Source organism: Corvus kubaryi, unplaced genomic scaffold, assembly GCF_017639235.1.
Source record: "Corvus kubaryi isolate FWS band 111438036 unplaced genomic scaffold, C.kubaryi_AGA036_p1.0 37387, whole genome shotgun sequence".
Classification (NCBI taxonomy): domain Eukaryota; kingdom Metazoa; phylum Chordata; class Aves; order Passeriformes; family Corvidae; genus Corvus; species Corvus kubaryi.
The window spans coordinates 6,490,557-6,517,239 of NW_024581129.1; the positions used below are offsets into that span (position 1 = coordinate 6,490,557).

At 51.8% G+C, this 26,683-nt stretch overlaps 3 protein-coding genes across 3 annotated transcripts; 2 read left to right on the plus strand and 1 right to left on the minus strand.

Moving 5' to 3' along the window:
• Positions 1-206: 206 nt before the first annotated feature.
• ATPAF2 (ATP synthase mitochondrial F1 complex assembly factor 2) lies at positions 207-6,187 on the minus strand (the record flags this gene model as incomplete). The annotated part of the gene is made up of 8 exons (XM_042037587.1): positions 207-810; positions 1,410-1,525; positions 2,311-2,423; positions 2,570-2,650; positions 3,539-3,636; positions 4,091-4,236; positions 4,561-4,605; positions 5,920-6,187. Coding segments are annotated over 8 exons (1,005 nt in total), but the record flags the coding sequence as incomplete, so codon positions are not given.
• A 65-nt stretch (positions 6,188-6,252) lies between these two features.
• On the plus strand, positions 6,253-14,519 carry GID4 (GID complex subunit 4 homolog). Its single transcript, XM_042037223.1, has 6 exons — positions 6,253-6,627; positions 7,854-7,913; positions 8,694-8,801; positions 9,432-9,533; positions 10,530-10,660; positions 11,851-14,519. Exons 1-6 carry the CDS (start codon positions 6,268-6,270, stop codon positions 11,912-11,914), a joined length of 825 nt encoding a protein of 274 aa, XP_041893157.1. The 5' UTR covers positions 6,253-6,267; the 3' UTR covers positions 11,915-14,519.
• Positions 14,520-15,188: 669 nt separating this feature from the next.
• DRG2 (developmentally regulated GTP binding protein 2) lies at positions 15,189-25,049 on the plus strand. Its single transcript, XM_042037360.1, has 13 exons — positions 15,189-15,311; positions 16,379-16,539; positions 17,451-17,540; positions 18,618-18,678; positions 19,631-19,721; positions 20,100-20,172; positions 20,321-20,411; positions 20,589-20,686; positions 21,568-21,644; positions 22,165-22,253; positions 23,100-23,158; positions 23,580-23,633; positions 23,720-25,049. Exons 1-13 carry the CDS (start codon positions 15,248-15,250, stop codon positions 23,804-23,806), a joined length of 1,095 nt encoding a protein of 364 aa, XP_041893294.1. The 5' UTR covers positions 15,189-15,247; the 3' UTR covers positions 23,807-25,049.
• The last annotated feature ends 1,634 nt before the right edge of the window (positions 25,050-26,683 follow it).

Genomic DNA, 26,683 nt, shown 5'->3' on the forward strand with positions numbered 1-26,683 from the left:
CTGCAGCCCAGGTTTTAGCCCTCTTGCTCCAGGACTACACAGTTGTCTCCTTGCTACCTCCTCAGCTGCATGGAGTTGTTCATACAGTAGTTAGTGCCTGCTCTGGTCTGTGATTTTTAATGCCTGGAGCCATCCCAACACCTGCCCACAACCTGGCAGCTCAGGACCCACCCCACAGTTTGGTGATTAAAACAAAGACACGCAGCTTTTGGTACCTACAGGGGCAAGTCTTTAATGGAACACAGAGACCCTGGTGTTACAGACAGGCACGCCGAGGGATGAACAACAGATGCAGTGGAGTCTGTTTTCAGATTTCCATAACAAGTGTGTGTCAGGAGCTGGCAGCTATGAAGACATGTGGCATATGCTGGGTATGTCTGTGCCGTGCCCTGCCCAGGAAGCTGTTTCTTCCATGGGAGCTCCTCTGATGAGTTACAGACACCAGGAAAGGATGGAGCTGCTGGCTTGGGGATTCAGAGGAAACTCACCTTGACCTTTCCTCCTTGTGTGCTGCACTGCAGCAGGCAATCCAAGTGAAGAGTTGCCCACAAAACCACAGCACATGAAGCTGATCCCAGGAAAAATGGAATGGCAGGAAGGTGGCTACCATCCGCTGGGTCAGGCCAGCAATTCCCAGCTGGACATTTTCTTCCTGTGCCCTTCCCAGCTGCCTCAGTCCTGCAACAGCTTGTGTTTTACAGTCGAACTCTCTGAGCAGAGGTGAACAAAGAGAGTCCCAGCTGCAGTGCGAGCACGCAGCTCACACAGGTCGTAGTCATGGGCCCACTCCACATTGCCCCAGCGCCGAATCTGAAGGAGAGGAGGAACGTGGTAATACTCAAAGCACCTCAGCAACTCTCAGCCTCCCCTCTCATGTTTGTGAAGCACAGGTAACCCCTCCCAGAACTGAGCTGATCTTCGACTGCTGAGGCAGGGATATCTCCAGATGAGGATGTGCTTCATCTGTACTGGCGTCTGAGGCAAAGCCTCTTAACAGGAAGATGAAAAGATTCCCAACTTCAGCCACTTTTGGGACAGGGAGAGTTTCACACCAGGCTAATTTCCAGCAAGCTTGGTATCTCAGTGTCTACCAAAGCCTCCAGGCTGGATAACCCATAGCAAAAGAAGCCAGCCACAACTTTGCACTTCAGATTAGAGAGGGAGAAAAGCAGCCATCTGGGCTCTGTGAAAAGAAACTGGCAGCCCTGGGAGCACTCTGGGCTGTTGCGCCTGTGGTGCTGCTCTGCAGCAGCACGCTCCAAACGCTCTCAGACAGGGAGACTGGTGGAGTGGAACGTCTCCTGCTATAGCAGGCACTTCCCTTGCCAGTTATTTGTGGTGGGGGATGCATTTGTCATGCTGAGATTATTGCTATTTGAATTATAGGGCTGTTTTGTAACATAATTTACCTGGTATTCTTCCTCCAGGCGAGACAGAAGCACAGCTTTCTCTACTGTAATGTGCCTGTCAATCAGGCTCATGGACAGAATCAGTGATTTCAGCTGGGTGATTACAAATTCTATACCTGGAAGGGAATAACCCAAACCAAACAAGATTCATGGCTGTTTTCTGCAGTGTTACAGCAGCATCTTCACACGCTCTGAAGAGACAGGCAGGCTGTGGTACCCCCTCAGGGAGGGCCAGTGATCCTCCCACCTGCACCTGGGCACTCGGATCTGTGGTTAACAGCAGGCACAGAGCATTGTGCTGCCCCTGCCACTGCAGTGACAAAGGCCACGCCCTGGACCCCACCCCCTTTTATTCTGCCACAATCTTTCCCTGTGCAAAGGGAAAAGATATCCATCCAGGCTCCAGCATTCTGTGTCTTTGGTGGGTTTCACTGCCTGCTGCTCATTCAGGTCTGGAGTAAAGCAAACCTCCCTGCATTTCTTTATCTTTCAGTGTCATTCAGATGATTCAGGCAAGATTAAGTGGGATATAAGGATGAAAAAGTGAGGACAGTGCACAGTGTGGGCACTTTGGAGTACTAAGCCTGATTTCTTTTCCTGGTAACAACAAAGCTAGGGATTAAATCATTAGAAGGTTTGGCATTAAAGAAGTTATTTGTGCTAAGGTGGAGCAAACAGCTCATGGGACAGCACAGTCAGATCCTGAACACCACTGGCACTGAAGAGAATCCCTGCTTGTGACAAAAGCAGGGCAGGGCCTGGCCTGCAGACTTAAAAGATAAACCTCCACACTCAGAGCAGGAGAAGAAAAACATTACAGTCACTCTCCTGCCCTGTGGAGAGGAACCACCTCCATACTGGCCCAGCCTGAGCGGAGAGCTCCTGGCCCAGCCCTGCTCACCTTGCAGGGCCCACATGTTGTAGGATGCCAGATGGCTGACGAAGGTCTCCTTGGTGCTGGCTGGAATGCTTGGCCCCAGGATGCTGGTCGAGGAGCCAATTGTCACGTTGTACCTGGAATGATCCTCCAAACCCTTAGCAAAGCCCAGGGAAAAGGCCCAAGGTTCACAGAGCTTGTGGCTCTGGCAGTCACAAGCACCAGAGCTCCTGGGCTCAGCAGGGCAGGGCCTAAGCAGCCAGGAACACCTTTGAGCTCTCACCTTTTCTCAGCCCAGGAGACCACAGGATCCCATTCATTCTTCTGCAGCTCTGCCAAGGCCGGAGGCTCCTCCACACGATAGCTGGGACACCACAGAACAAAACCACACTGGAAGGTCACTCCCAGGCTGGGACACACCTCTGGGAAGGACACTGACCTCACCAGACCCACAGCAAGTGGAACAGGGACCTGCTGTCCACCCAGGCAGCAGTGACAGGGAACAATCCCTCAACTCTTCCCCAAATTCAGAGCTTTTTGTTATTCTAGGAAGGACAGTTCTATCTTACTACAAAACAGAGCAGTGGACCAGCCAATTGAAAACTGCAGGTAGCCCCAGGCCACAGGCTGAAGAGAGGTTTAGCAGTTAGAGGAGGGTACAAATCCCACTGGAACTCTATGTGGGGCCACTCCTGCTTCTCCTTGCCCAGTGGCTCAGCTCAGCATTCCCTGCCTCCAGCCTGGTCTGACCAAAGCCACAAGGGCAGGTGGGGGAAGCCCACCACAGGGACTATGCAGCTGCCAGTGGAGGCTGGGGCAGGAGCCTGGGCATGAACAGGCTTGATCCTACAGCCCACAGGGACTTTAAGGAATGAAGGGCATTTTGGGACTGGTGCAAGTAGCCTGAGCTGCCTGCACTGGCACAGGAGTACCAGGGACTGGCTGACAGATCCCCACAGGCCTTTCAAAGATGTTTTCTTACCTCCAAGACCTTCATTTCCTGCTGCTCCCACCCTTGCCCAGCATGCAGGTGTCCAAAACAGAGCTCAACAGAGGACCAGATCCCATTCTCCCTCTCTTGGTGAGCAGACTTCAACCAGGTTTGCACATGTAGGAGCGATCTAAACTAATTCAAACCCTCGGGCAAAAACCAGCACAGATCAGAGCTGTGCCATGACTGGGTGAGAGCAGATGTTTTCCCTCACTCTTCCCAACCCTCTTTCCAAAACCCAGCTGGGTCCCCATCTCGTACCAGACTGTGTCTGTCTCCAGGAACTTCACAGCTGCTCGGATCAGCTGTGTTTTGTTTCGCTGCGTGGGATTGTCCAGCGCCGTGTTGCACAGAGTGGTCTGGGGATAAAGGCAGTTGAAACTGCTGTTATTCAAGGCTTGGAGAAGCAGTAGCTTCCATGGCACAATGTCAAGAAGAAGCAGAGAGATTTGTGGCAGATGAACAACCAAGGGGTGCAGCTAAAGGGGGCGCAGGGCCACAGCATGGCTCATGTAATAGGAATCTTCTCTAATCTTTCAGAATTCCTGGAAGCAGCCCATTAAGCAGAAGGGAAAAAAGTTCATGGACTGCTCCAGAGCTCACTGTTTCCTTCTGTCCCTCACTATTCCCAATAACACTGTCCAGCCCCTTCTCAAGTCCCCCCAGTGACACAGATTCCCTCTATACAGGCACCCAACCAGCCCAGAGAAAGTCCTAACTTTCTGCTCATTAGGAGCAGCACAACCTGCTGCCTCCACATTCTGAATTTTGAAACCATTTGGAGGTCTCAGCATCCCACCCTGCCATGCTCACCAGGTGCATCGTGTAGAACTTGATGGTGTCTTTCTGGGAATCCCATTCCGTTGCCACTGCAAGGGCCAAGGCCTCGCTGGGGACAGTGAAGAGCTTGGCCTGGGGCGTTTTCAGCTTCCGGTGGTCCAGGTTTATTTCAAAGCCTCCTGGGGAATCAGAGTAGAAATCCTGGGGAATCAAAGAGGAGCAGGCACTAAGGAACAACAGACAACCCCACAGCAGGAGCAGATTCAGAGCTGGAGCTGACGGGAGCAAGGGAGCAGGAATACTGAGGTTTCCCACCATCACGTGGATACACTTAGTCTCGGAAGCTGCTTCCCACCATGCAGCTTTGCTGTAGACGAGGAAGGGGCACAGCAGCTGGTGACAAACACGCCACTGACACAGCCTGGGCTGCAGGTGCCATGCTGATGTGGTGACACCTCTCCCAGGGATCAGCCCCTCCATCCTGTCCTGGCAGCCATACTCACCTTCCCCTTGCGAGATGCTCACGTTCTGGTAGAACCTCTTCCTCTCTAGGGACAGAAATAGAGGGCAAACAGAATGTTCAGAGGGCAAACAAAGAACGTTCAGCCCCTTCCCCTGTTCCCCATCACAGCTCAGAACAGACAGAGCTTTAGTGCTGTCAAAGTGGTCTGGCCACAAAAATCCAGCCCTTCATCCACAGTTTCCAAGCTGTGAGCTCCAGTGAGCTCCACTCAGCAGGGAAGCACCAGGAAACTGGTGACAACCACACTGTGTCTGTGCACAGCCAGGGAGCAAACAGAACCAGCTACACTCCTGCCAGGCTGGTCACACTCAGCTGCCTCAGTGTGACAGGGCTGGTTTCCCAAGCAGACCTGTCCCACCACTCCTCAGGAGTTTCGCTTCAGGCTCAACCCTTCCAGATTCTACCACTACAGTCACATTGGACAAATTAATCCCTGAAGGACACTACTCCCTCCAGGCCAAACATCCCAGTCCAGCTCAGGAATATACCTGCCCCACCTGCAAGGTGACCTGAGGAAACTTCAGGTCTCATTTTAGGAGCAGCCTCCTTTGCTACCAGCACTCCTACATGCACTCCCAACACCTGAGAGCAGGATTACACACATTCCAAAAGCTCACATACCTCCCACAAGGCAGGAAGAATCCACAAGTCATTCCCTTGACAACAGCAACCAGGTTGTAAATCCCAAACCCATAAATGTGCCTCGTGAAGGGCACAACAAGCAGGTCAGGCTGCAAGTCTGCTATTCCAGGCTAAGAAAAGCACATTCCCGCTGGGGAAATTGAAGGATGTGCTCAGGCTCGGCGACCTGCAAGCTTTGGGGCCTCAGAAAGCGCCTCAGGCACAGTTCTAAAAACAGATTAAAGTGTGTTTACCCCAGGGGAGCCCCGGGCTCATCAGTGGCTCCCAAAACCTTGCCATGAGTCATCGGGACTCTGCAGCCTCACCTCAAAGTGAGATCAGTTTTACTGTTCTCAAACCCACACAATTCCAGCAAAGTCTGTGAATGGGATACATGGGCAGGAACATACCTGAACCTCCCCGTGTGAGTCCCATTCCCTCAAAATCCCTAAAGCCCAACAAAAACACGCGTAACAAACTGCTTCAGTGAGGACTCGACCGTGCTGCCAGTGAACTCTGCCCGCTCCAAACACCCATTAACGCAAAGAAAAGAGCGTGGGGGGAACCCCAGCACCGGAGCCGCTCACCGGCCGTGGGGAGCGCGGTCCCCGTGAGGCCATGCCGATCCCAGCCCTGCCCTGGCTGGCTACGGGATGAGGTCCCCAGGGAAAGACCCCCCTCTCCAAACGGGGCTGGAGCCGCCCCGGTGCGCCCTCACCTGCCGGCGGGGCATAGGCCCGGCGCCCGCATGGCCCCACCGAGCCGCTCCCGGTAGCTGCAGGAGGCGGTCGGGGGAGCCAGGTAGGCGGAGTGTGGGTCCACCACAGGCGGCGACAGCTACGCCACATCGCGACAGACGACACAGCAACCCTGTCCCGACCGCACTCAGCACCGCTCGCTGGACGCCGCCATCTTGCCGGCAGCCGCAGCCAATCCGCGTCGCCTGAACAAAAAAACCTACATTTCCCAGCAGCACCAGGCGGCAACGCAACCAATCAACTCCCGGCGCCGCGCCAGCAGCCAATCAGACCCAGGGAACGCCCCCACGGCGCGCGCGCGGGGGCCAATGGGAGCGCGCGGAGGCGCTGCCGGGAGGCCCCGACCTAGCGGCGGCCTCGGCGTGAGGGAGCGGAGCGGAGCGGAGCGGGCGGCGTCCTCCGGCCGCGCCCCGGCCCCGGCCCCGGCCACGCTGGCGCCCGGGGACCCCCCCGAGATGCCGGTTCGGAGCGAGAGGCGCCGCGCTGGAGGGGCGGGGGGTTCAGCCTCCTCCCCTGCCACCGGAGCGGCCGCCAGCAGCCTGGTGCCGCCGCCCCCTATCAACACGGCGCAGCCCGGAGTGGCCACTTCGCTGCTGTACAGCGGGGCTAAGTTCCGCGGGCAGCAGCGCAGCAAAGGCAACGCCTACGAGGTGGAGGTCGTCATGCAGGTGAGGGGGGCGGCGGGGCGAGCCGAGCCCTGGCGGGGCGGGAACGTCCGCCGCGGCCTGAGGCGCGGGGGGGCCCCCCCCCCCCCAGGCCGCGGGGGCCGTTCCCGCCCCGCCGGCCCCTTGCGACAGCACCCTCATCACCGTATCCCTCGATATTACGAGGAATTTCTTCACAGAAAAAGGTCATTAAACATTGGAAAGGGCTGTCCAGGGAAGTGGTGGAGTCACCATCCCTGGAGGTGTTTAAGGAAAGGCTGGACGTGGCACTCAGTGCTGTGGTCTGGTTGACAATGTGGTGAATCAGTCACAGGATGGGCTGGATGATCTCATAGATCTTTTCCAACCTCAGTGATTCTGTGATGATTCCAACCCGGCAGGGTATTTTTATGTCCGTTCTCCGTGTTCCTGATGGGATTTGTTGTGGTGGGGACATCCCATGGCTGCTCAGCTCCACTGCACGCTGCCACCTCGCAGGGGTTGGCTGTGCTTCTGTGCTAAAAGCGCTGCTTTTGTGCTTAAAAACGCTGCTTTTGTGCCAAAAACGTGGCTGTTTTGCGTGTGTCAGCTGAGGAGAGGGGGCTGCCTGCTCTCCCTGTGCTGAGCACAGGGAAACGTTGCCGTCCTTTGATCACAGGTGGAGAAGATCCATCTTCTCACAGCGGAGGTTTGCACTTCCCTGAATAACTCATTGTGTGTTTTGAAAGCGGATCTGGAGATGTCAGGGAAAAGCTTGGAAAATCCCTGGCTTTAAAGGAGCAGGCAAATCCTTGCCTAGTTTCTGCACAGCAGGAGCAGAGAGTTGCAGCCTGGTAACTCAAAATACAGGTGGCATAAAAGCTTTAAATTGAGGAGAAAGGCCTCCTGCAAAATACTGGGGGTGTAGGTGATTCTTCCAGGGATGCTTTTACTTGGAGAATGCTGTGGGTCAGATCCCTTCCAGCTGGAAAGGGGATTTGCTTCCTGCTGGAGAGTTCTGGGCAGAGGGTGCCGCCTTGGCAGCAGGCCTGGGATGTGGAGGCTGCCAGAGGTGAGCTGGGCACCTGTAAGTGATCTTTCCAGGTGGTTCCCAGGATGGAGAAGGGCTGGCAGTGTGAATATTGGGCAGTGAGCTGGACAGTCTGTACCAGCTGGAGCTGAAATTATCCTTGGAAGGGTTAGAAACTGCTTTGGATCAAGCATGCACCTTCATGCCTATTTTTATGGTTGGACTTTGCACTCTTTTCTAGCATGTGGATATGGAAAACTCCTATCTCTGTGGATACTTGAAGATTAAAGGCCTTACAGAGGTGAGTGTTAACTGCAAAACAACACAAAGAGGGGCTGTGTAAATGCTTTCTTTTTTTTCCTGGTGGGGGTTGGGAGAAGCTGCTGCCAGAAATAGGAACTGGAGGGATTGAGCATGTTGTAGATTTGATCACAGGGTATCTGGTGGCTGTAAATGTCACAGGTGATCATCCAGCTGGGAGCTTCATGGAATCGTTTAAGGTTGGAAAAGCCCTCTATGATCACTGAGTGCCACTGTTGACCCAGGACACAGCCAGGTCCACCACTTCCCTGGGCAACCTGTTCCAGTGTTTAACCACTCTTTTAGTGGTGAAATTGTTCCTAATATCCAATGTAAATGTCCCTTGGTGCAATTTGAGGGCATTTCTTCTTGTCCTGTCTCTTTTTCCCTAGGAGCAGAACCTGACCCGCACCTGGCTGCACCCTCCTGTCAGGGAGTTTGGAGAGTGAGGGTTCTTTTCCCCAGACTGAGCCCCTCAGCTGCTCCTTATCAGACCTGTATTCCAAACCCTTCCCCAAAGCCCAGCTCTGACATGGCTCCTGGCTTCCTGAAGTGAGGAGAGAGGCAGAGAAAGGCTGGAATAAAAGCGTGGAGGCTGCGGGTGTGGAAGAGTCAGCCTTGGAGAGGTCTGGGGCAGGATGAGGGACAGAAGCAACAGCCTCAGATTGCTCGGAGCTCTCCCTTGGAGATGCTTTTTGCTGAATGTGTGGAGCTTTGTCTCCTCTTGGGTTTGTGTCTGTAGGTGACAATTGTGACTTCACCTTTGTCTGTCCTCTGCCAGGAGTACCCAACCCTCACCACGTTCTTCGAAGGCGAGATAATCAGTAAGAAGCACCCGTTCCTAACGCGCAAGTGGGACGCTGACGAAGACGTGGATCGTAAACACTGGGTAAATAAATCTGGGGGCAGAGGGTGGGTCTGAGCTGCTGGTTTGGAAGAGGGGTGCAGCGTGTGCCCATGCAAGAGCTGGCAGAAAGGCCCGGAGACCTGTCCTTTATGGCTGTTTCTCTCCTCCTACTGGGATCTTTGCAAATAGAAGTCTCTTCATCAAGCTGTGATCTGTAATGAGGGAGGGGATGTCTTGTTTTCCACTTGTTGGCCCAGGGTTGAAAGGGAGCAGGAGCAATCCCCATTTCTTGACCCCCTAAGAGGGCACACTCCTTGTTTTTGGAGCCTTATTGCAAAATGGAGAAGGGGAGAGGGATTCCACTAGCACAGTAGGGCAGTTGGTACCTGTGTTCCTGCTCAGGGCAGGGTGTACCTGCTGCTGTGTTTTGGGGCCACAGCAGCCACCCCATCACCTCCCCACCTTGAGGGAGTTTGGCTGTCGTTTGCCAAGCTCTGATGTTTATTATATTTCTGTCAAAATATCTTCCTCTGGAAGTGCAGGAGCTTCTCCAGCAAGGCTGGCTATTGCTGTGAGTGTCAGTAGATTTGCGTCCTAAATAGCAGCTGGTACTAGAAGTTCTATTCCTGGAATAAGCATCCTTTTTTTTTCACTTTTCTTTTTTTGTTTCAGGGAAAGTTCCAGGCTTTTTACCAGTACGCAAAAACATTTAACTCTGATGACTTTGATTATGAAGATCTAAAAAATGGGGACTATGTCTTCATGAGATGGAAGGTAAACCCTGCCTGTCTCCTTCTCTGATGAGCTGCATGCAAGGCACTGATAGAGACTTGAGGTGTCTGAGAACTTTTCCAGCTGTGACGGTTTGATGAAAGATCTCTCCCTGGCAACCCCAGAACCCACTGTACTTGCAAGTTCCAGTGTGACTCGTGTCTAGCCAGCTAATTGTGTCCTTAAGGGCTGCAGTCATGGCTAAAAACACAACAGGAAAATCTGGCTTGGTGATTCTCCGGAGGATGAGAGAATTGATGTCTTCAGTCCCTGTGTGGGCCCTGTGTTTGATGCAGACTGGCCAGTCTGCACCTCTGTTCTTCAGCTGGTATCATCATAGAGTCACCACAGACTGGTTGGGGTTGGAAGGGACCTTAAAACTCATCCAGTCCCACCCCCTGCAGTGAGCAGAGACAACTTCCACTATCCCAGGTTGCTCCTAGCCCCATCCAACCTGGCCTGGGACACTTTCAGGGATGGGGCTGTCACAGCTTCTCTGGGAAATCTATTCCAGGGTCTCACCACTCTCACAGGGAAGAATTTCCACCCAATATCCCATCTAACCCTCTGGCAGTGGGTAGGCATTCCACCTCTTCCTGTCACTCCATGCTCTTGTGCAAGGTCCCTCTCCAGCTTTCTCATAAACTCCCATAAGTGTTGAAAACCTGCAGTAAGAACTCCCTGGAGCCTTCTCTTCTTTCTCAGGCTCTGACTTTCAGTTTTGCAATGGGCTTCTGGTTTGCAGGGGTTGAACTGAAACTGATCTCCTGCACTCTCAGAACTGGTTCTGTTCTCAGTTACCTGCTTCCCTGTGAGGTGCCTGCAGTGCAGGTGGTGAAGGGGCACTCTGGTCTCTGCGCTGGGCTGCTGAGAGTGCAGGGGTGCTCAGCCAGGAATGTCTTCGTGTTAGTGGGTGCCAGTATTTGGTTTGGGAGGGCAAATTGGGGTGGGGCTGTGTTTGACCAACATTTTAAAATGCAGCCTGTGTTTTGCTTGCAGGAGCAGTTCCTAGTCCCAGATCACACCATCAAGGACATCAGTGGTGCTTCCTTTGCTGGTTTCTATTACATCTGCTTCCAGAAGTCAGCAGCATCTATAGAGGGCTATTACTACCATAGGAGTTCAGAATGGTAAGGAAGCTTCCTGCCTCCTGGAGACTTAAACCAAGCTGTGACTCCTCTCCTGCATGTCCACAACCTCAGGAGTGTCCAGGCAGGAGGTTCAGGGTGGTGGTTGGACCTTGGGGCAGAATGGAGGGGTGTGGACCTGAGCAGGCTGGTGCAGTCCATTGATGTGGTATAAAGTGCTGCCCTTATGGAAAGGGGGAGGAAATTTGGGCTGGCAGGGTGGAGGAGGGAAGATGATACACGGTCTGGAGAAGTGCTGTGAGGGAGCTCAGTTCTCTCTCCTGAGTAACAGCTTGGCTGTTGCTCCCTTCAAGCAGAAATCTTATCAGGCCAGTGCTTTGTATTCTGAGGTCCTTGGGGTGTTGCTGTTAAGACAAGAGAACAGTCAAAGCTAATTGGTGGGTTTTTTGTTGTAGACAAGTAGCTGTGCAGAGCTCTTTTCCCATGAACCACTGTCATGAGCAGCAGGTGGATGGCTGGAAGGTCTCAGGGGGAGGGAAGGAACCGGGAGGCTTTCAGACGCATCCCCTCAAGCTGAGCTTTGAAAGACTCAGGTGTAATTTGCACTTGTACCAAACACTGTTTGAACTTGAAAGTTGTTGAACTTCAAAGAGAGTCCAAAAAACCAACACAGTCAGCCCACCTGGAACACTGCCTCTCTGCAGGTGGCTCAGAGGCACTGGAGTGGGAATTACAGGGTCATTAAGGTTGGAAAAAACCTCCAAAATCATCAAGTCCAACCTTTGACCGAATACCACCTTTCCCACTAAACCCTAAGTGTTACGTCTGCTTGTTTTCTGAACGCTTTGAGGGATGGCAACTCCACCACTTCCCTGAGCAGGCCATTCCAGGGCTCAACCACTCTTTCACTGAGGAATTTTTTCATCATATCCAACCCAAACCTGTCCTGGCTCAACTTGAGGCTGTTACCCCTTGTCCTGTCGTAAGTTGTGTGTGGAAAGAGCCCGACCCCCACCCCACGTGGCTCCACCCTCCTGTCGGGAAGTTGTAGTGTGATGAGGGGCAATGCTGAGTCCTGTCAGGATTTTGGCACTGTGGGAAGTGGGTGTTGGATACCTGAACACTCTGGGACTGTAAAGGGGAGAGAGGAGCAGCCAGCACAGTGTCTGCTTGGTGGCTGCCAAGCAGGAGCTCCATGTAATCCTCTCCTCCCTCTCTTCCTTCTCTGCCAGGTATCAGTCATTGAATTTAACGCACGTTCCCGAGCACAGTGCTCCTATCTACGAATTCCGATGACAGCTGTCCAGATCTGATACCGCCCAGAAGCAAACCGGGCAGGAGAGCATGGCCTGCCAGGAGAATTGTGTCCCTGTGGGAGCACGGGAATGCACGCTTCTCTCCTGCCCCTTGGACTCGAGAGAGAGAGAGAGCCTGGATGTTAATTCAGCCAGCCCGAGGAGCTGCTGGAGCTTGATTCTCCCTCCTGTCGAGTGGCCATTTGATCTTTACTCTGGTTTTAAGCTACTTTAATGCACTTTCTTGTTGCACAGCTCGTTTCTCTGTCACTGAAGTTCCTCCCGGCTCTCCTCTGGAAGCTGTTTCTCAGTAGCTGGAATCAGTGCTGGCCTCTGAGTAATAAGGAAATGTAAGCTCAGGGCTTGTCTTTTCCTTGTTATATCCTGATGTGGGTTGAAATCACCAGGATTCAGGTTTCTTTCCCAGATTTCCAGCTCTGATGCTCCCAGAGCCAGGTCCTGGGTGTGAGACTCAGCTGTGGAGTCTGTTGGGGAGTGTTGGCTGAGGTAAGGCTGGAATGAGGCTTTGCTGGCTAACGAGGTTAGCTGGAGCTGCGGATCTTTCAGGAACGCCAGCCCTTTGGAGCTGGGAGCTGTTCCTGTGTCTGGATATGCCATTGGGAATTAATTTGGTGTACGGACTTCCAGGCTCTCAGTAAAGTGGATCTGAACTCTGCTTGTAGGTGTATATTTGCTCTTTACTTAAGTTAAGGGTAAAAAAAAAAAAGTCAAAAAAGAAAAAAAAAAGACCAAAAAAAAGAGACTTTTATTAAAAAAAAAAGTATCTATTTTTATGGTTCCTTTTCCAAAGGACCCTATGGCAAATGCACAAGTACTCGATTCCATTTTACCGTTTTCACATTGAAAACCAGGAATGTCTGTGTTTTTATATCCGTGTATGTATCCAGCTAAGCATTGGGAAAGTAACAGGAGCGCAAGCGCTGAGCAGCATCGCCCTGGGACTGCTCAGTGTTTGTGCTCCCCCTTCATGCTTCACCACCACTGCTTGACACCATTTTACAAGGAAAAACAAGAAAAAAGCTAAAAAAAACCCCTTCCCAGTAGCTCCCTCTGACTCTGAATGTTCCAAGTGACATAACTTAAGGCTCCTGTGCCAAAGTGTGTGTGTGTGTATGCGTGTGGGGTGGTTTTTTAAGAGACACTTTAAAACTTGGCCTCAGTTGTGTTTTTACCTTGTCAGCCCCACCTGTGGGGCTTTGTGAGAGTTTAGTTTGCCTTTTTCTGGCTGTTTTAAAGCCCATCTTCCTCCAAGCAGATGCGTGGCATGGGTGGTGCTGAGGATGGATTTTCCACCTAGGAGAGGGGATTGAAGCCTCCGTGTGCCGGCGTGAGGTGCTTTGGGTTTTGCTTCTTTTCAACTAACTTCCTTTTCGGCAGCAGTTACTGCTTGTTTAAGCCTTAAGGAGGAAGGATTCAGGGCTTGGAGAGCCCCTTTCCTCTACTCCAAGTTGGGATCTTGAGCACTTGGAGGAGCGGCCGGGCCGGTCTCAGGAGATGATGCGGAATTCGCCCGCCTGGCGCGTGCTGTTCTCCGTGGATCAATCCTTCTCCCCGGCACACATGGAGAGAGATGCCTGGGGGAGAAGGGAGAGACCTGGCCTTTCCCAGGGAGTGTGTGCTGGTGCCTTGGCTGTTGCTGGAGGATGTGTGGGGACAGCACAGAGGTGATTTGGGGCTGCAAGCAGAGCAGTTGGGAAGTGTGTTCCCGTTTTATTTTGCTCCTCTTGGAGACACTCAGCCCCTTTTGAGGAGAGGGGTTTCCTCACGGATGGTGCTTGGAGATGTCCTGGTTTTAGAGGTGAAAACCAGTGGTGCTGCTCCACTGTGACCAAGTGTGGGGGGGTGAAACCTCCTTCCCAGGTGCTGTGTGAGCGCAGGGACCCAGCTCCAACGGCTCTTCCCAGCCCTCCGGAGCTGTCTGTGCAATACTGGTGGTCACACCGGTGTTCCTGTGCTCCCCAGGGCTGTCAGTGCCAGTGGGACACTTGCATTTCTGACATGGTTTAGTTGAATTAACCCTGTTCGTTGGCAGAAGCTGAGTTAGGATGGTCCTGGGGGTATTTAACACATGTAACTATCCCCAAACCGATGAAGTTTTTTTTTTTAAGACTTGATACGTTGTGAGAGGGGTGTGTCTTCTCTGCCTGTCTTCTTCCCACCATTCTGAAGGGAATTTCAGCTTAGATCCAGAGCTGTCTGGATGTGATGTGTGGCAGGTGCAGAGCAGGTAGTGGAGAGCAGATCGTGGAGCCAAGGGTTTTGCAGGGGCTGTTGTTGTGTGGATTTTCCCTCCTCAAAAGCCTTTGCTTTGGTTTTTCCTTTTCTTTGACTTGGGTTGAGGGGAGATGTGTTCTGTACGTCGTGGTGTGGTGAGAGAGAATGGCCCAGGGGAGGATTTGGGGGGCGGAGGTGATAAATGGGGTGTTTGGACTTGGGAGGGGTTGTGGTGTCTCTTGAACCGCGCTGGCTGCAGCAGGGTGTCCCTGTGGGAGCAGAGGGTGTCCGTGTGGGAGCAGATGGAGTGGGGGCCGAGGAGGTGTTTTGTGGAGCAATCAACGTCCAAATTAAACATGAACTGTATTGAAGGGGTCTGTGTCCGTGTGTGTTTGTCCACTTCCCGGTTCCAGGGGATTGCTGTGCTTCGTCTCCTTCCTTGAGGGCTTCTCCAGGAATCCCATCAGCTTCTGATGGCCTTAATTCACAGACTCTCGGAATCATTAAAGTTGGAAAAGACCGCTGAGATCATCGCGTCCCACCTGTGACCGATCCCCACCTTATCACTTGGTGGCACTGAGTGCCACATCCAGTCTTTCCCTGAACACCTCCAGGGATGGGGACTCCCCCAACCTCTCTGGACAGCCTGTTCCAATATCTAATCACCCTTTCCGGGAAGAAATTCCTCCTGATACCCAACCTGAACCTCCCCTGGCCTCCCTGGGACTGTTTCCTCTTGTCATGTCGCAGAAGAGCCCGACCCCCACCCGGCTCTGCGGTCCTTTCAGGATCCAGCCTTAATTAGAGGAGCAGGAGGAGGCAGTCCCGGTGGGGGGCTTCCCTTAACACCTCCCCCGCTTTCTGAGACCTTTCCCTTTGAGCATCCCCCTCCGTAGCCTCCCGGCCCCGCAGCTCTCGCACCCACCCGGGGTCACCTCCCTGGGGACCCTCCCGCTGCCCCCGCCGTGGCGGCGGGCGGAACCCGGGGCGCGGGGCTCGGGGCGCGGCCGGAGCGCGCAGTGCGGCGCGGCCCGGACGTGTGACGGGGACGGACGGCCGGGCCGGCGGCGCTTCCGGCGGGCGCTGAGCGGGGCCCGCCATGGGCATCCTGGAGAAGATCTCGGAGATCGAGAAGGAGATCGCCCGCACGCAGAAGAACAAAGGTGCGGAGGGCGGCCGGGGGCTGAGGGACCCGGGGCCAACGGGCGGGCAGGGTCCTGGAAGAGGGCGGGCAGGTGGGCTGCGAGTTATGGGGGGCTGGGAGAGGATCTGGGGACTGTGGGGGGCTCGGGGTTGTGGGGGTCTGGGAGGGGGTCCATGGAAAGACGTGCTGGTCAGGGCTATGGGGGAGGCAGGATGGAGGTGGTTTGTGAAGCTGTGGGGTGTTTGGGGACACAGGGGGCTGGATCGGGGGTGCTGGGGCAGGTCGGGGAGCAAGGTGAGCTCTGGGTCTGGGGTGGGCGTGTGTGTGAGGGGCCCTGGGGAGGGCGGGGGCTGCCCTCTTTCCTGCCCTGTGCTGCAGGCCCTGCTCCCCCCGGAGCTGGGAGGGGCTGGCACAGGGGGCTCAGGGACCTGTGGGGGCGTCCTTGAGGTGGTGTTTGAGTGGTCCGGGGGCTCCCCAGGGGCTCTGCCAGAGCTGCTGCTGCGAGCTGTAGGCTGTGGTAAATAACAGAAATAAACATTAGTAAAACCTGTAAGGTCCTGGTTTCATGCCCTTACCTGTTACAAAGTGAGACACCTACCTTCCTTTTTTTCTGGTTCAGGTGTAGATTCAAGTGTTTTGCTAAGAATAAGGCAGTAAAGTACTTCCACACAAGTGAGCTCTGAGTTAAACATGTCTTTAAAAGTTGAAAGGAGCAGGGGAAAATAAGCTGCTGGTTTTGGGGTGCTGAATGTGACGAGGTGTGAGGAGGGGCTGCTCCCTCTGTGATCTCTCTCTCCTGAACTGGCTCCATTCAGACCTTCATTCCTTCACCTGCTCTCCCTCTGCCTTGCTCTTTTAACTTGGGAATTTTTTGGCTGTTTTCCTCAACTCTGACTTTGTGCAGGTCCCTGGAAGGTTTGCTCTCAATGCCCAGGTGATGGAGCAGCTGGGGGCAGCTCTGTGCCTGGCGGTGGTTAAGATGCTGACCAGGATCCATAAGTGTTTCTTTTTAGGAAGGTTCTCGTTTCCAGAAGTGAATTACCAGCAACTTTCTGCCAACCAGCTGTTGGGTTTGTGTCATTGCAGCCACCGAGTACCACCTGGGCCTGCTGAAGGCAAAGCTTGCAAAATACAGAGCTCAGCTGCTGGAACCCTCCAAATCCCCGGCTGCAAAGGGCGAGGGCTTCGATGTGATGAAATCAGGAGATGCCCGGGTGGCACTGATTGGATTTCCTTCCGTGGGGAAGGTCAGTGAGTGTCTGTGTTCCCTGTGCTTCCAGGCTGTGGTTCACAATGGCTGCAGAGCAGATTTGGGATTACAGAACTGTGCAATGGCTTGGGTTGGGAGGCACCTTAAAGCTCACCTTGTGAGACCCCACCTGGAGTACTGTGCACAGTTCTGGTGTCTCCAGCATAAGAAGGACATGGAACTGTTGGAGCAAGAGGCCACGAGGTTGAAGAAAGGACTGGAGCACCTCCCCTGTGGAGACAGGCTGGGAGATTTGGGGCCGGAGGAGAGAAGGTTGTGTGGAGACCTCACAGCACCTTCCAGTATCTGAAGAGGCCACGATGGAGCTGGAAAGGGATTCTTTGTCAGGGACTGTAGTGGCAGGAAAAGGGGGAATGGGTTCACACTGAAGGAGGGGAAATTTAGGTGAGATATGTGGAAGAAATTCTTCCCTGTGAGGATGGGGAGGCCCTGGCACAGGCTGCCCAGAGAAGCTGTGGCTGCCTCATCCCTGGAAGTGTCCAAGGCCAGGATGGACAAAGCTTGGAGCAACCTGGGATAGTGGAAGGTGTCCCTGCACATGGCAGGAGGTGGAATGAAATGGGCTTTAAGGTGCCTTCCAACCCAAACCATTCCATGATTCTATGATCTAGGTGAAAGTTGGAGATAAGGAAACACTCCTTCATTTTGTGTGCTCTGCCCTGTGAAACTTGTTCTTGCCTGAAACTTGTTCTTGCCCAGCCACAGCACTGCTGAGGAAAGGGGGGCATGCAGGATTTACCTCTGTTCCGTGACAGTGTCACCACCTCAGTCCCTGTGCCTAGAACAGCCACAACACGACTTCCACAGCCTGAGGAGCACTTTGGTGTTGCTCGTTTTGCTGAGTCTTTTCATTTTCCTGGCCAGTGATGCTGATCTCTTGCATTTCAGTCCACGTTTTTGAGTTTAATGACCTCGACTGCCAGCGAAGCCGCGTCGTACGAGTTCACCACGCTGACCTGTATCCCAGGAGTCATAGAAGTACGTAGGATTCTCCTCCCTTTGGCATGGAAGTGGTGGGACACCCAGCTGTGTAAATGTGTGTTTGCACCAGCCACACTTGTGCTGCCACTAAGGAGCAAAGACATCCAAACATCTCCAAAGCTGAATTTTGGTTTAAACTTTTGAGTGCTGATGTAGCCCTTCCCTGAGCTCCATAACAGTTCAGGATTGGCTTCCTGGTCAGGATTTTTGTGCTGCTCTTGGACTGACCAGAGCAATACAACAATTCTCAACTGGATTTTGTAGAACCATTGTCAGTGCCAGGGACCAGCTGGCTGCAAACCTTGACAGATTTGTTTTTAATGAAGCTTTACAGAGGCAATCTGTGCTGTGATCACTTTCAAAACAAAATGTAGCTACTCCTGTCCTTGAGGGGTTTTATTAGTGGTGGCCTCAGCAGCCATCAGTAAAGCAAATGATAAAGAGCATCAAACTGAAAAGTGTCCAAGAGTAATGAGGAAATCTGGGTCAGGATGGAAAGGGCAGTTAAATAATGAAAATAACTGTATTGATGAGAAAAGGACTTCAATGTAACATACTCAAGCACAGCTGTGAGCTGCAACAACAGCTGGAGAGCCAATGCCTTGCAAATCCTAGGAATGAAGAGTCTCCTATTTTTTTTCCTGGCACTTTAGGACCTGCAGCACAGCTGAATAGTTTGATCTATCACAGTAAGAGATGTGGCACTTGTTCATTACTGAGTTTTCTCATTAGACCAAGAAACGAAGGGTTGTTTTTCCTTTCCATTTCCTCAACTTGGGAATATGTGACTGCTGTGCTGTTTTCCTGGTGCTTTGTCCAGCTGCAGTCATGGGATGCTTTAGGGGGGTCAGGATCTAATGTACAGCTGTATGTGCTGCTGAACACAGCCCTTAGCTCTGGAATTTGCCTCAGGACAGAGCCATGAGCTTTGTGCAGAATTCCCCTGCCCTGCCAGTTCCACCCAGTTCCACTCTCCACAGGATTTGGACTCCCAGCATATGCTTGGAGCTTTTGAGGCAGCTCAGGTGCCCTGCAAAAAGCTTTCAACTTTCCATCCTTCCATTTCCTTTTCAGTACAAAGGAGCCAATATTCAGCTGCTGGATCTGCCTGGAATCATCGAAGGAGCAGCTCAAGGTTGGCTCATGTCTGTGTTCATGTACAGGAGGGATTTGCCCTCAGTAGCATCCCTGGGTGTCTCAGATATTTACAGGTTTCCTGGGCCAAGAGTTCTTACATTGTCTTTCCAAATTTTTGAGTCCTTGATCTTACGTGAGGCACGATTCCTATCCCTGAGCCCACGTAAGGGTCTATATGTAGCAGAAAGATGGTTTTCTGGAGGTGGGAGCCAAAGCAAGCCAGTCACTTCTCACCTCCTTGCCTGAGTGTTAAGTGGCTCATCTGTTTTCTGGTGCTGAGGAAATCTATAGAAAGATGCTGGAGAGGCGGAGGGGGAATTACAGCTAAACACTAACCATGTTTGAGTAATTCCCTGAGCTCCTGCCAGTCCTCCCATGACTCCTGGTTCTGGGAAGAGACGTTGGCTTTGTCTCTCTGTGTTGTCATTGTCCTCACTGGCTGCTTGTGTCTGAAGATAGCTTAGGAAGTCAGAGAGTCATGGAACATCTGGGAAGGGACCCACAGGGATCATCCAGTCCAACCCTGGCCCTGCACAGGCACCCCAACAATCCCACCCTGTGTCTGGTGTTCTCCAAACACTCCTGGAGCTCTGGCAGCCTTGGGGCTGTGACCATTCCCTGGGGAGCCTGGTCAGTGCCTGACCACCCTCTGGGGGAAGAACTTTTTCCTAATATCCAACTTAACCCTCCCTGGCACAGCTCCAGCCATTCCCTTGGGTCACCAGAACAGTGCCTGTGTTTCCTAAGGCACCTTCTGGCACTGATCTCTGGTGAGCTCTCTGTGCTGCCTGGAGCTGCTGCCAGGGCTCTCAGCAGCTGACAGCAGCCAGAACAGTGCTGCAGGATCTTTCTCCTTGCTTTCAAGCTGCTGCACAGGGCAGGAGTCCTCATCTGTGACAGAACTCAGCTGGTTCCTCTTGCTGATGTGCATCCACCTCCTGTCTCCCCAGGGAAGGGCAGAGGCCGGCAGGTGATCGCTGTGGCCAGGACAGCAGACGTTGTTATCATGATGCTGGATGCCACCAAGGGCGAAGTGCAGAGGTGAGTGTGTGCTGGGCGTGGGAGGTGGGCCGGGCTCAGGGCTTCCCACATGCCCAGAAAACATGCCAGCTCTCTGAGGAATTGTGGAGAGCACCTGGGGAATGAGGAATTAAACTGTTGAGTGGGAGATGGAGGTTGGACTCCATGAGAAGCATCCTACTGACTGGTGTGGGTGCTCAGCTGAAGGGTCATTCCTACAGGATGGCTGTCAGGGACAGGAATGTCAACCTGGATTTCCAGCACAGACTCTGACCTGCATTAGGTGGGTTTTAGGTTGTAATGAAAGCTTGTGACAAGGCTGTATCAACACAAGAGTTGCAAAAGAAAGGTCTGGGCCACGTTCAGCCTCATGGGTGCTAATGTGCAGTGTCCCTGCAGGGCCTTGCTGGAGAAAGAACTGGAATCTGTAGGAATCCGTCTGAACAAAAGCAAGCCCAATATCTACTTCAAGGTGAGGCTTCCTGAGCTCCTGCAGGCACAGCTTGTATCTGCCTGCCCGCTCAAAGCTGAGCTCACTCTGTGCTGCCCCTTGTGTTGGACAGGCTGAGCAGGCTGTGAATTTGCAGAATGTTCTTACGCTGCTTTTTTGCCTCCTGCAGCCCAAGAAGGGTGGAGGCATCTCCTTCAACTCCACTGTCACATTGACTCAGTGCTCTGAGAAGCTGGTTCAGCTCATCCTCCACGAATACAGTATCCTTTCCTAAAACAGGAGACCCTGAAGCCATCAGCAGCTCATGGTTCAAGTGGTTCCTGCTGTGGGACAGCCTTGGTGTCACTTTGGTCCTTGCTGGTTGGCAGCAGGCTGTCACAAGGGAGCTCAGCCCCTGTGGTGTGATTGGATTTGGGCCTTGACAGTGTCCACCTCAGAAATCTTCAACGCCGAGGTCCTGTTCAGAGAGGATTGTTCCCCCGATGAGTTCATTGATGTGATTGTAGGAAACAGGGTCTACATGCCGTGCCTCTATGTGAGTATCCTGGGCGGCCTGGCTTCTGTCACATCCAGCATCTCTTTTCTGTGCCAAAGGAAAAGTTGGAACTTCACAGAACCATGGAATGGTGGGAAGGGACCTTAAAGCTTATCTCATTCCCCCCCCCTGCCGTGGGCAAGGACACCTCCCACAAGACCAGGGTGCTCCAAGCCCCATCCAACCTGGCCTTGAGCACTTCCAGGAAAGGGGCAGCCACAGCTTCTCTGGGCACCCTGTGCCAGGGCCTTCCCACCCTCACAGGGAAGAATTTTTTCCCAGTATCCCATCTAACCCTGCCCTTTCAATTTAAAGACATTCCCCCTTGTCCTATTACTCCATGCCCTTGTTCCTGGCTCCTAAAACAGTAACGATTTGGGGTTTAAGAGGTGAAAAACGGCTCAACAGGGAGTTTTTTATAGGCTTTGGATGTGCAGCCGTGCTGTGTGTGTTCCCTGGGCCCTCTTGTGGCTGTTGCTGCCCTGGAGCAGAAGAGCTTCCAATCCTGATGCCGGGGGTTTGCTCCCACATGCAGAGCCTCCGATTCCTCTGCTGCCAGCTCCATGCTTGGCTTTTCATGTCTGGTGCCTTGTGTGCCAGAGGTCCCTTTAGGGCTCTGTTTGTAGCCACTGGGTCTGTTTGAAATCTGTTTGAAATCAAAGACACTGGAGAACATGTTCCAAGTCATCCCAAAGGGAGAATTTCAAAAGGCCAAAATTTATATTCAGGCTTCTGAATTTTAATAGTTTGTTTTCCTGAGAGTCTTGGCTTATCCTCTGACAGGATCTGTGTTTCTGTTTCAGGTGCTGGAGCTGCCTTGTTATTTCCACATCTTGCTGAATTGCCTTTCTAAGGGCTGTGTTGTTTTCCCTTTGATTTAGGTTTATAACAAGATTGACCAGATATCCATGGAGGAGGTGGATCGTCTTGCTCGGAGGCCCCACAGTGTTGTTATCAGGTAGGAGCTGTCACGTTGCCTTTTCTGCTGCTCTGCCTGGTGTGGGGTTCATTTCACCGCTTTCTGAGACCTTTCTCCAGCTTCTCCCAGGAAGGGACTTCTCCCAGGGCTGGTGGGGTGGGAAGCAGAGCTGCTGTGCAGCTTTTCCCAGATTTCCTTCCCCTGGAGAGGCAGGCAGCTTGTCTTCTCCATGCAGGGACACGTTTCACTAGATCAGGTTGCTCCAGGCCCCATCCAACCTGGCCTTGAACAATTCCAGGGATGGAGCAGCCAGAGACTCTCTGTGCAACCTGTTCCAGTGCTTCTTCACCCTTATAGTAAGGAACTTCTTCCTAATACCTAATCTAACCCTGCCCTCCTTCAGTTTAAGGTCGTTTCACCTTGTGTTTTTTCTTTCCTTGCCTTATTAAAGACTTTCCCCTCATTTCTTTCTCCATCACTTTAAGAAAGACATCTTACCTTGTTCTTCTGGATCCCTAAATCACAACAGCAGTAAACAGTTGTTCCTGGTGTTTTGCAGCTGTGGCATGAAGCTGAACCTGGACTACTTGCTGGAAAAGCTCTGGGAGTACCTGGCACTCACCTGCATCTACACCAAGAAACGGGGACGTAAGTGACCACGAGCTGAGCAGAAGGTTTGAAAGGCACAAATGCTGCTGCCCATGGAAGGCAGACAGGCTGTCAGCAGGGCTGGTGCCTTGGAAATGCTGGAATTACACCCTCCCAAATCATCTTTCAGCTCTTGGGAAATGCATCCTGCTCTGCCTGATCCCACCATGTGTGGATCCCACTATGGCCTTCCTGTTGTATTTTACAAGAGCTGAATTTTCATAAGCCTTTGCATGATATAAGGGAGTAAAGTGTGTGAGTTCACAGCTTTTTTCCTTGTTATGCACACTGTGATGAACTGTTCAGCCCATCACAACCCAGAAGAAGTTTCCTGTTCCTGCTGCAAGAAATTTGGTGATTCTCATGCCCTTGGAAGTGCCTTTGAACCTCTTTTTGCTTTATAACCCACTTGCAGCTTCTCCCAATGATGAAGGCAGATCTGTACCCTGCTCTGTTTGGTTGTGAACAGCTGAACTTGGGTGGATGTGAGGAGATCAAGGAGTTTTCTCTGAGCTTGTTAAGCTCTGAAATCTTGGGGATTTTGGTTTTCCTTGGGCAGGTGTGTTTTGACTTGGGTGGTTTTGTTTCTCATAAGTCAAAGGCTTGGGATGGAGTTGGATCAGGTGGGTTGTGAGGAAGCTGCTGACTGTGTGGAGTGGGTAATTGCACTTGTGGGTAGTGGAGAGCTGATTCGGTGCTTTCAGGTACTGGATCCCTGTTCTGTCTGGGAGCAGGAAGGAGGAATTTGGGAGTAGTAAGCACAAGGTGATGTGAGATGGTGTCAGCATTTTAGAACACACTTGATAGAAATCCAATGCTTTTTCCCCCCCTTCTGCTTCTCCACAGAGAGACCAGACTTTACAGATGCCATTATTCTACGGAAAGGGGCCTCTGTGGAACATGTGGTAATTTTTCTGCATCTTTTACATTTCCCTGTGTGCAGAAGGCAATTCCTCTTGGACCTGCTGTGGTTTGTGCTTCATAAAGCTCAGGACATGTCAGTGTTTAGTTGGGCTTCTCCTTTTGTTGCCTTTACCGATTTTATCTGCCTCAGGTTTCTTTCACAGCTGCTATAAAAGGTTTAAACAATAATTATTTAATGCAGCCCAGTGAAAAAGCACATGGAAGCAATGGAATGGGGCTTTATGTGGGCTGGTGGTTCCTGTGTCTGTTCTGTATTGTTTCAAGTGCTGTTAACTGGCTCCTAAAGTCTTTATTGTGATTTCTGGCATAGATTTGAGTTTCTTTTAATTCCTGGGTATTGAAAAAATTGTTTGCAAAGTGGTGTCATTGAAATACTTCAACTTCTGTCTGTCTGTCTTGCAGTGCCATCGGATTCACAGATCATTAGCCAGCCAGTTCAAATATGCCTTGGTGTGGGTAAGTGCTAGACAGATGCTGGAATCCTTGTCTTCAGGTGTCTCTGACTGGTCTTCTAACCCTTCTCCCCATTTTTTGCTTCAAAGGGGACAAGCACAAAGTACAGCCCTCAAAGAGTGGGCTTAACCCATATGATGGAGCATGAAGATGTCATTCAGATTGTAAAGAAGTAACTGCTGGTGCCTGGCCTTGTCTTTAATCACTGCAATTGGAACTGACCACGTAAAAACAAAACAAAATACACCAAAAAAAAAAAAAAAAAAAAGAAAAAAAAAATAAAGAAAAAGAAAAAGGGAGATGTGTTCCAGAGCCAGGAAAGCTTCTGTGAAGCTCCTTCTCTTGGAGAAAGGCAGAAAATGAGGCTACTGTGCTTGCAGGTGGGGATGGGGAAGATGGGTTTCCATCTCACAGCATTTCAGGCCAAGTAATGTTTCTTAAAAATTGAAAAGGAGCCAGTTCTTCTAGGACACAGTTCCACAACCAGCAGTGTCCTGCCCCTCCTAGGGTTTGCACATGGATCCATGTGCATTCCCAGTGGGAAGTGACTGGTTTTGTGTGAACAAATCTGTCCCTCTGCTTTGGGCTGAGAGAACATTGCTTATGCTTTGCTGCTTATCCATTCACTTAATTTAAGCATGGATCTGAAACAGAATCAGAGTTCTCACTCCCCTGCTCGCTGGACACGTCTCTGAAGCTGAGACAACCCCAATTTTTAGTGGTCCCACCTCAATTAACATTGAAACCTGGCACTCTGTGCCTCTCCCTAGCCTTGCAGTGGGGTTTGTAGGACATCCTGGTCCAACTGGTACTGAGAGATGAGAATTTTAACTGGTAATTGTTAATTAACCTGGCCAGACTGCAGTGGGGTACGATCCAAGATCCGTAGTCTGGGGTAAGGATTCACTTCTGGCATATCGAGGGGCATCGAGGGGCTGCCTTGGGAGCTTCCTCCTTTCTTGGGCAGGAGCTGTCCTGCCCTTTAGTCCCCAACCTGGGATTCTCATCAACCATGCCCCTAAATTCCAGTCACAGCTCTTTGGAGCTCAAGGTACCACCCCATGCCATGAGCTTTACCCCAGCCCTGTTAAACACTGCTTGTCTGGATATTGTTCATCAGAAATCTGGGATTTTTGTAATCATGCTTTTCCATTGAATACTATTGCTAAACAATTCAGAGTGCCTGATAGAGGACAGCTCTTGTCTTCTGGGATCAAGAGCTGCCAATAGCTTTTATTTTCTTTCATTGGAAAAGGGTTCGGTCTGATGTGGATGCAGAACTGTGAGGACGGGTGTGACACCTGGCTGAGCAGGGTTCCTCCCCTCCTCCCTGCTCCTCCCCACCCCTCACAACCTGATAGAGCAGAAATGGAAGGATTATTTTATTTGAGAAAATAAAAAGTTGTTATTTCATGTGAATGGTGGGTAGATGGCTTGGTGTGTTTCCTAACTCTTTTTTACCTTTGTCCACCTGAGGAACTCTGGCTGCTGTGGCAGGAGATTTAAGGGGGCAATAGAAGGTGAAGTGGCTGCAAGAGACTGGTGATGGGAGATAAGTAGATACTATACACAGTGCCCAAGCTAAGAAAGTGACTTTGAACTCTGTAAGTTCCCTTCCCTGTTCCTGGCTTTGTTCACAGCTGGAGTTCAGAGGAAATCCTGACCACGGAGGCAGCAAGTGGAGAACAAGCTCCAAATTATCCACATTATCCCTGATCTGGCAGTGGAAAGCTGGCCCTTCCCGGTGTGAGCTGGGTGGGATGCTGTTCCAGCACATTAACTCACCCTTCCCATTTCCAGTGAAGGTCACGCAGGCAGAGTTACCCTCACAAAGACTAATTTTGGTTTAGTTTTGTCCCTGAGTTTCTGACTTTTCCATCCAAATCCTGCAGCCTGCCAAGCCTTGGCACGGAGCCGGGCAACCAGAACTGCTGACAGGGCTTCATCCTCAGCCCAGGTAGTGCTGGGAGCCAGGGGGTGCTTGGTGTGAGGCTGAAATGCACAGTGTTACCTGCTAAAACCTGTCCTTGAATAGCTGGTGCTACCTCAGTGTGTGTTTCAAATTGATTTTGGCATATCATTGTTAAAAACCCCTCTGCCTAATTAGCTTCATTTAGGAAAATGGGCATTTTATCCTGTTCAAAATGAACAGATACATGATTAAAATTGGAATGGGGATGAAGTAAAAATAGTTAAGCTAGAAGAAGCCAACTTCTTTTTTCAGAGAGTGTAGCTTTTTCAGCAGCAAGTTTATAGCTGCATTTGCAAATGCACCATTTAATTGCAGTATTCCTTCTTCCAGGCGCTTCCCTAATTGTTCTGCACTGATGTTAAAAGCAGCAAACATTGCAGTTCGTGCTGGAGTGAGTTTGCCTCCAAGAGATCTCCAAGTCCTGAAAAGACAAAATTCGAAGGGCGAGGGGAAAATGTGCTGCAGCATTAGGGTTGTACTGGAGCCCCCTGAGGTTTGTGGAATTTGCAGCATTTCAGTATTTAAAGGGGCTTATAAAAAAAGTGGGTAAGGACTTTTTCCAAGAATATGCAGTGACAGGAAAAGTGGGAATGGTTTTAAACTGAAAGGGGAGATACAGATTAGATGTTAGGAGGAAATTCTTCCCTGTGAGGGTGGTCAGGCCCCGGCACAGGTTGCCCAGAGAAGCTGTGTGCCCCATCCCTGGAAGTGTCCAAGGCTAGGGCTTGGAGCAACCTGGGATAATGGAAGGTGTCCCTGCCAGTGGCAGGGGGTGGAACAAGATGAGCTTTGAGCTCCCTTCCAACCCAAACCATTCTGGGATTTTATGCATTGACCAGAACCCCTCACTGGGGAAATGTGATCAGAGTCTCCTTGCTGTGTGTTGGGAGAAGGGCTCTCCAGGAGGATGGGTGCAGGCAGGAGCTGTGGATTTGTTCCCAAAAGAGCAGCACCCTGCATTTCTCTGCTGTAGGAGGAGAGCCTTGGCTGGATGACACTCAGAGAAAGCCGCCCTCAGCAGCCCTGCTGGTGCTCTGTGCCGCAGCTCCAGCCTTTCCCCTGCTCTTCCAGCTGCCTCCAG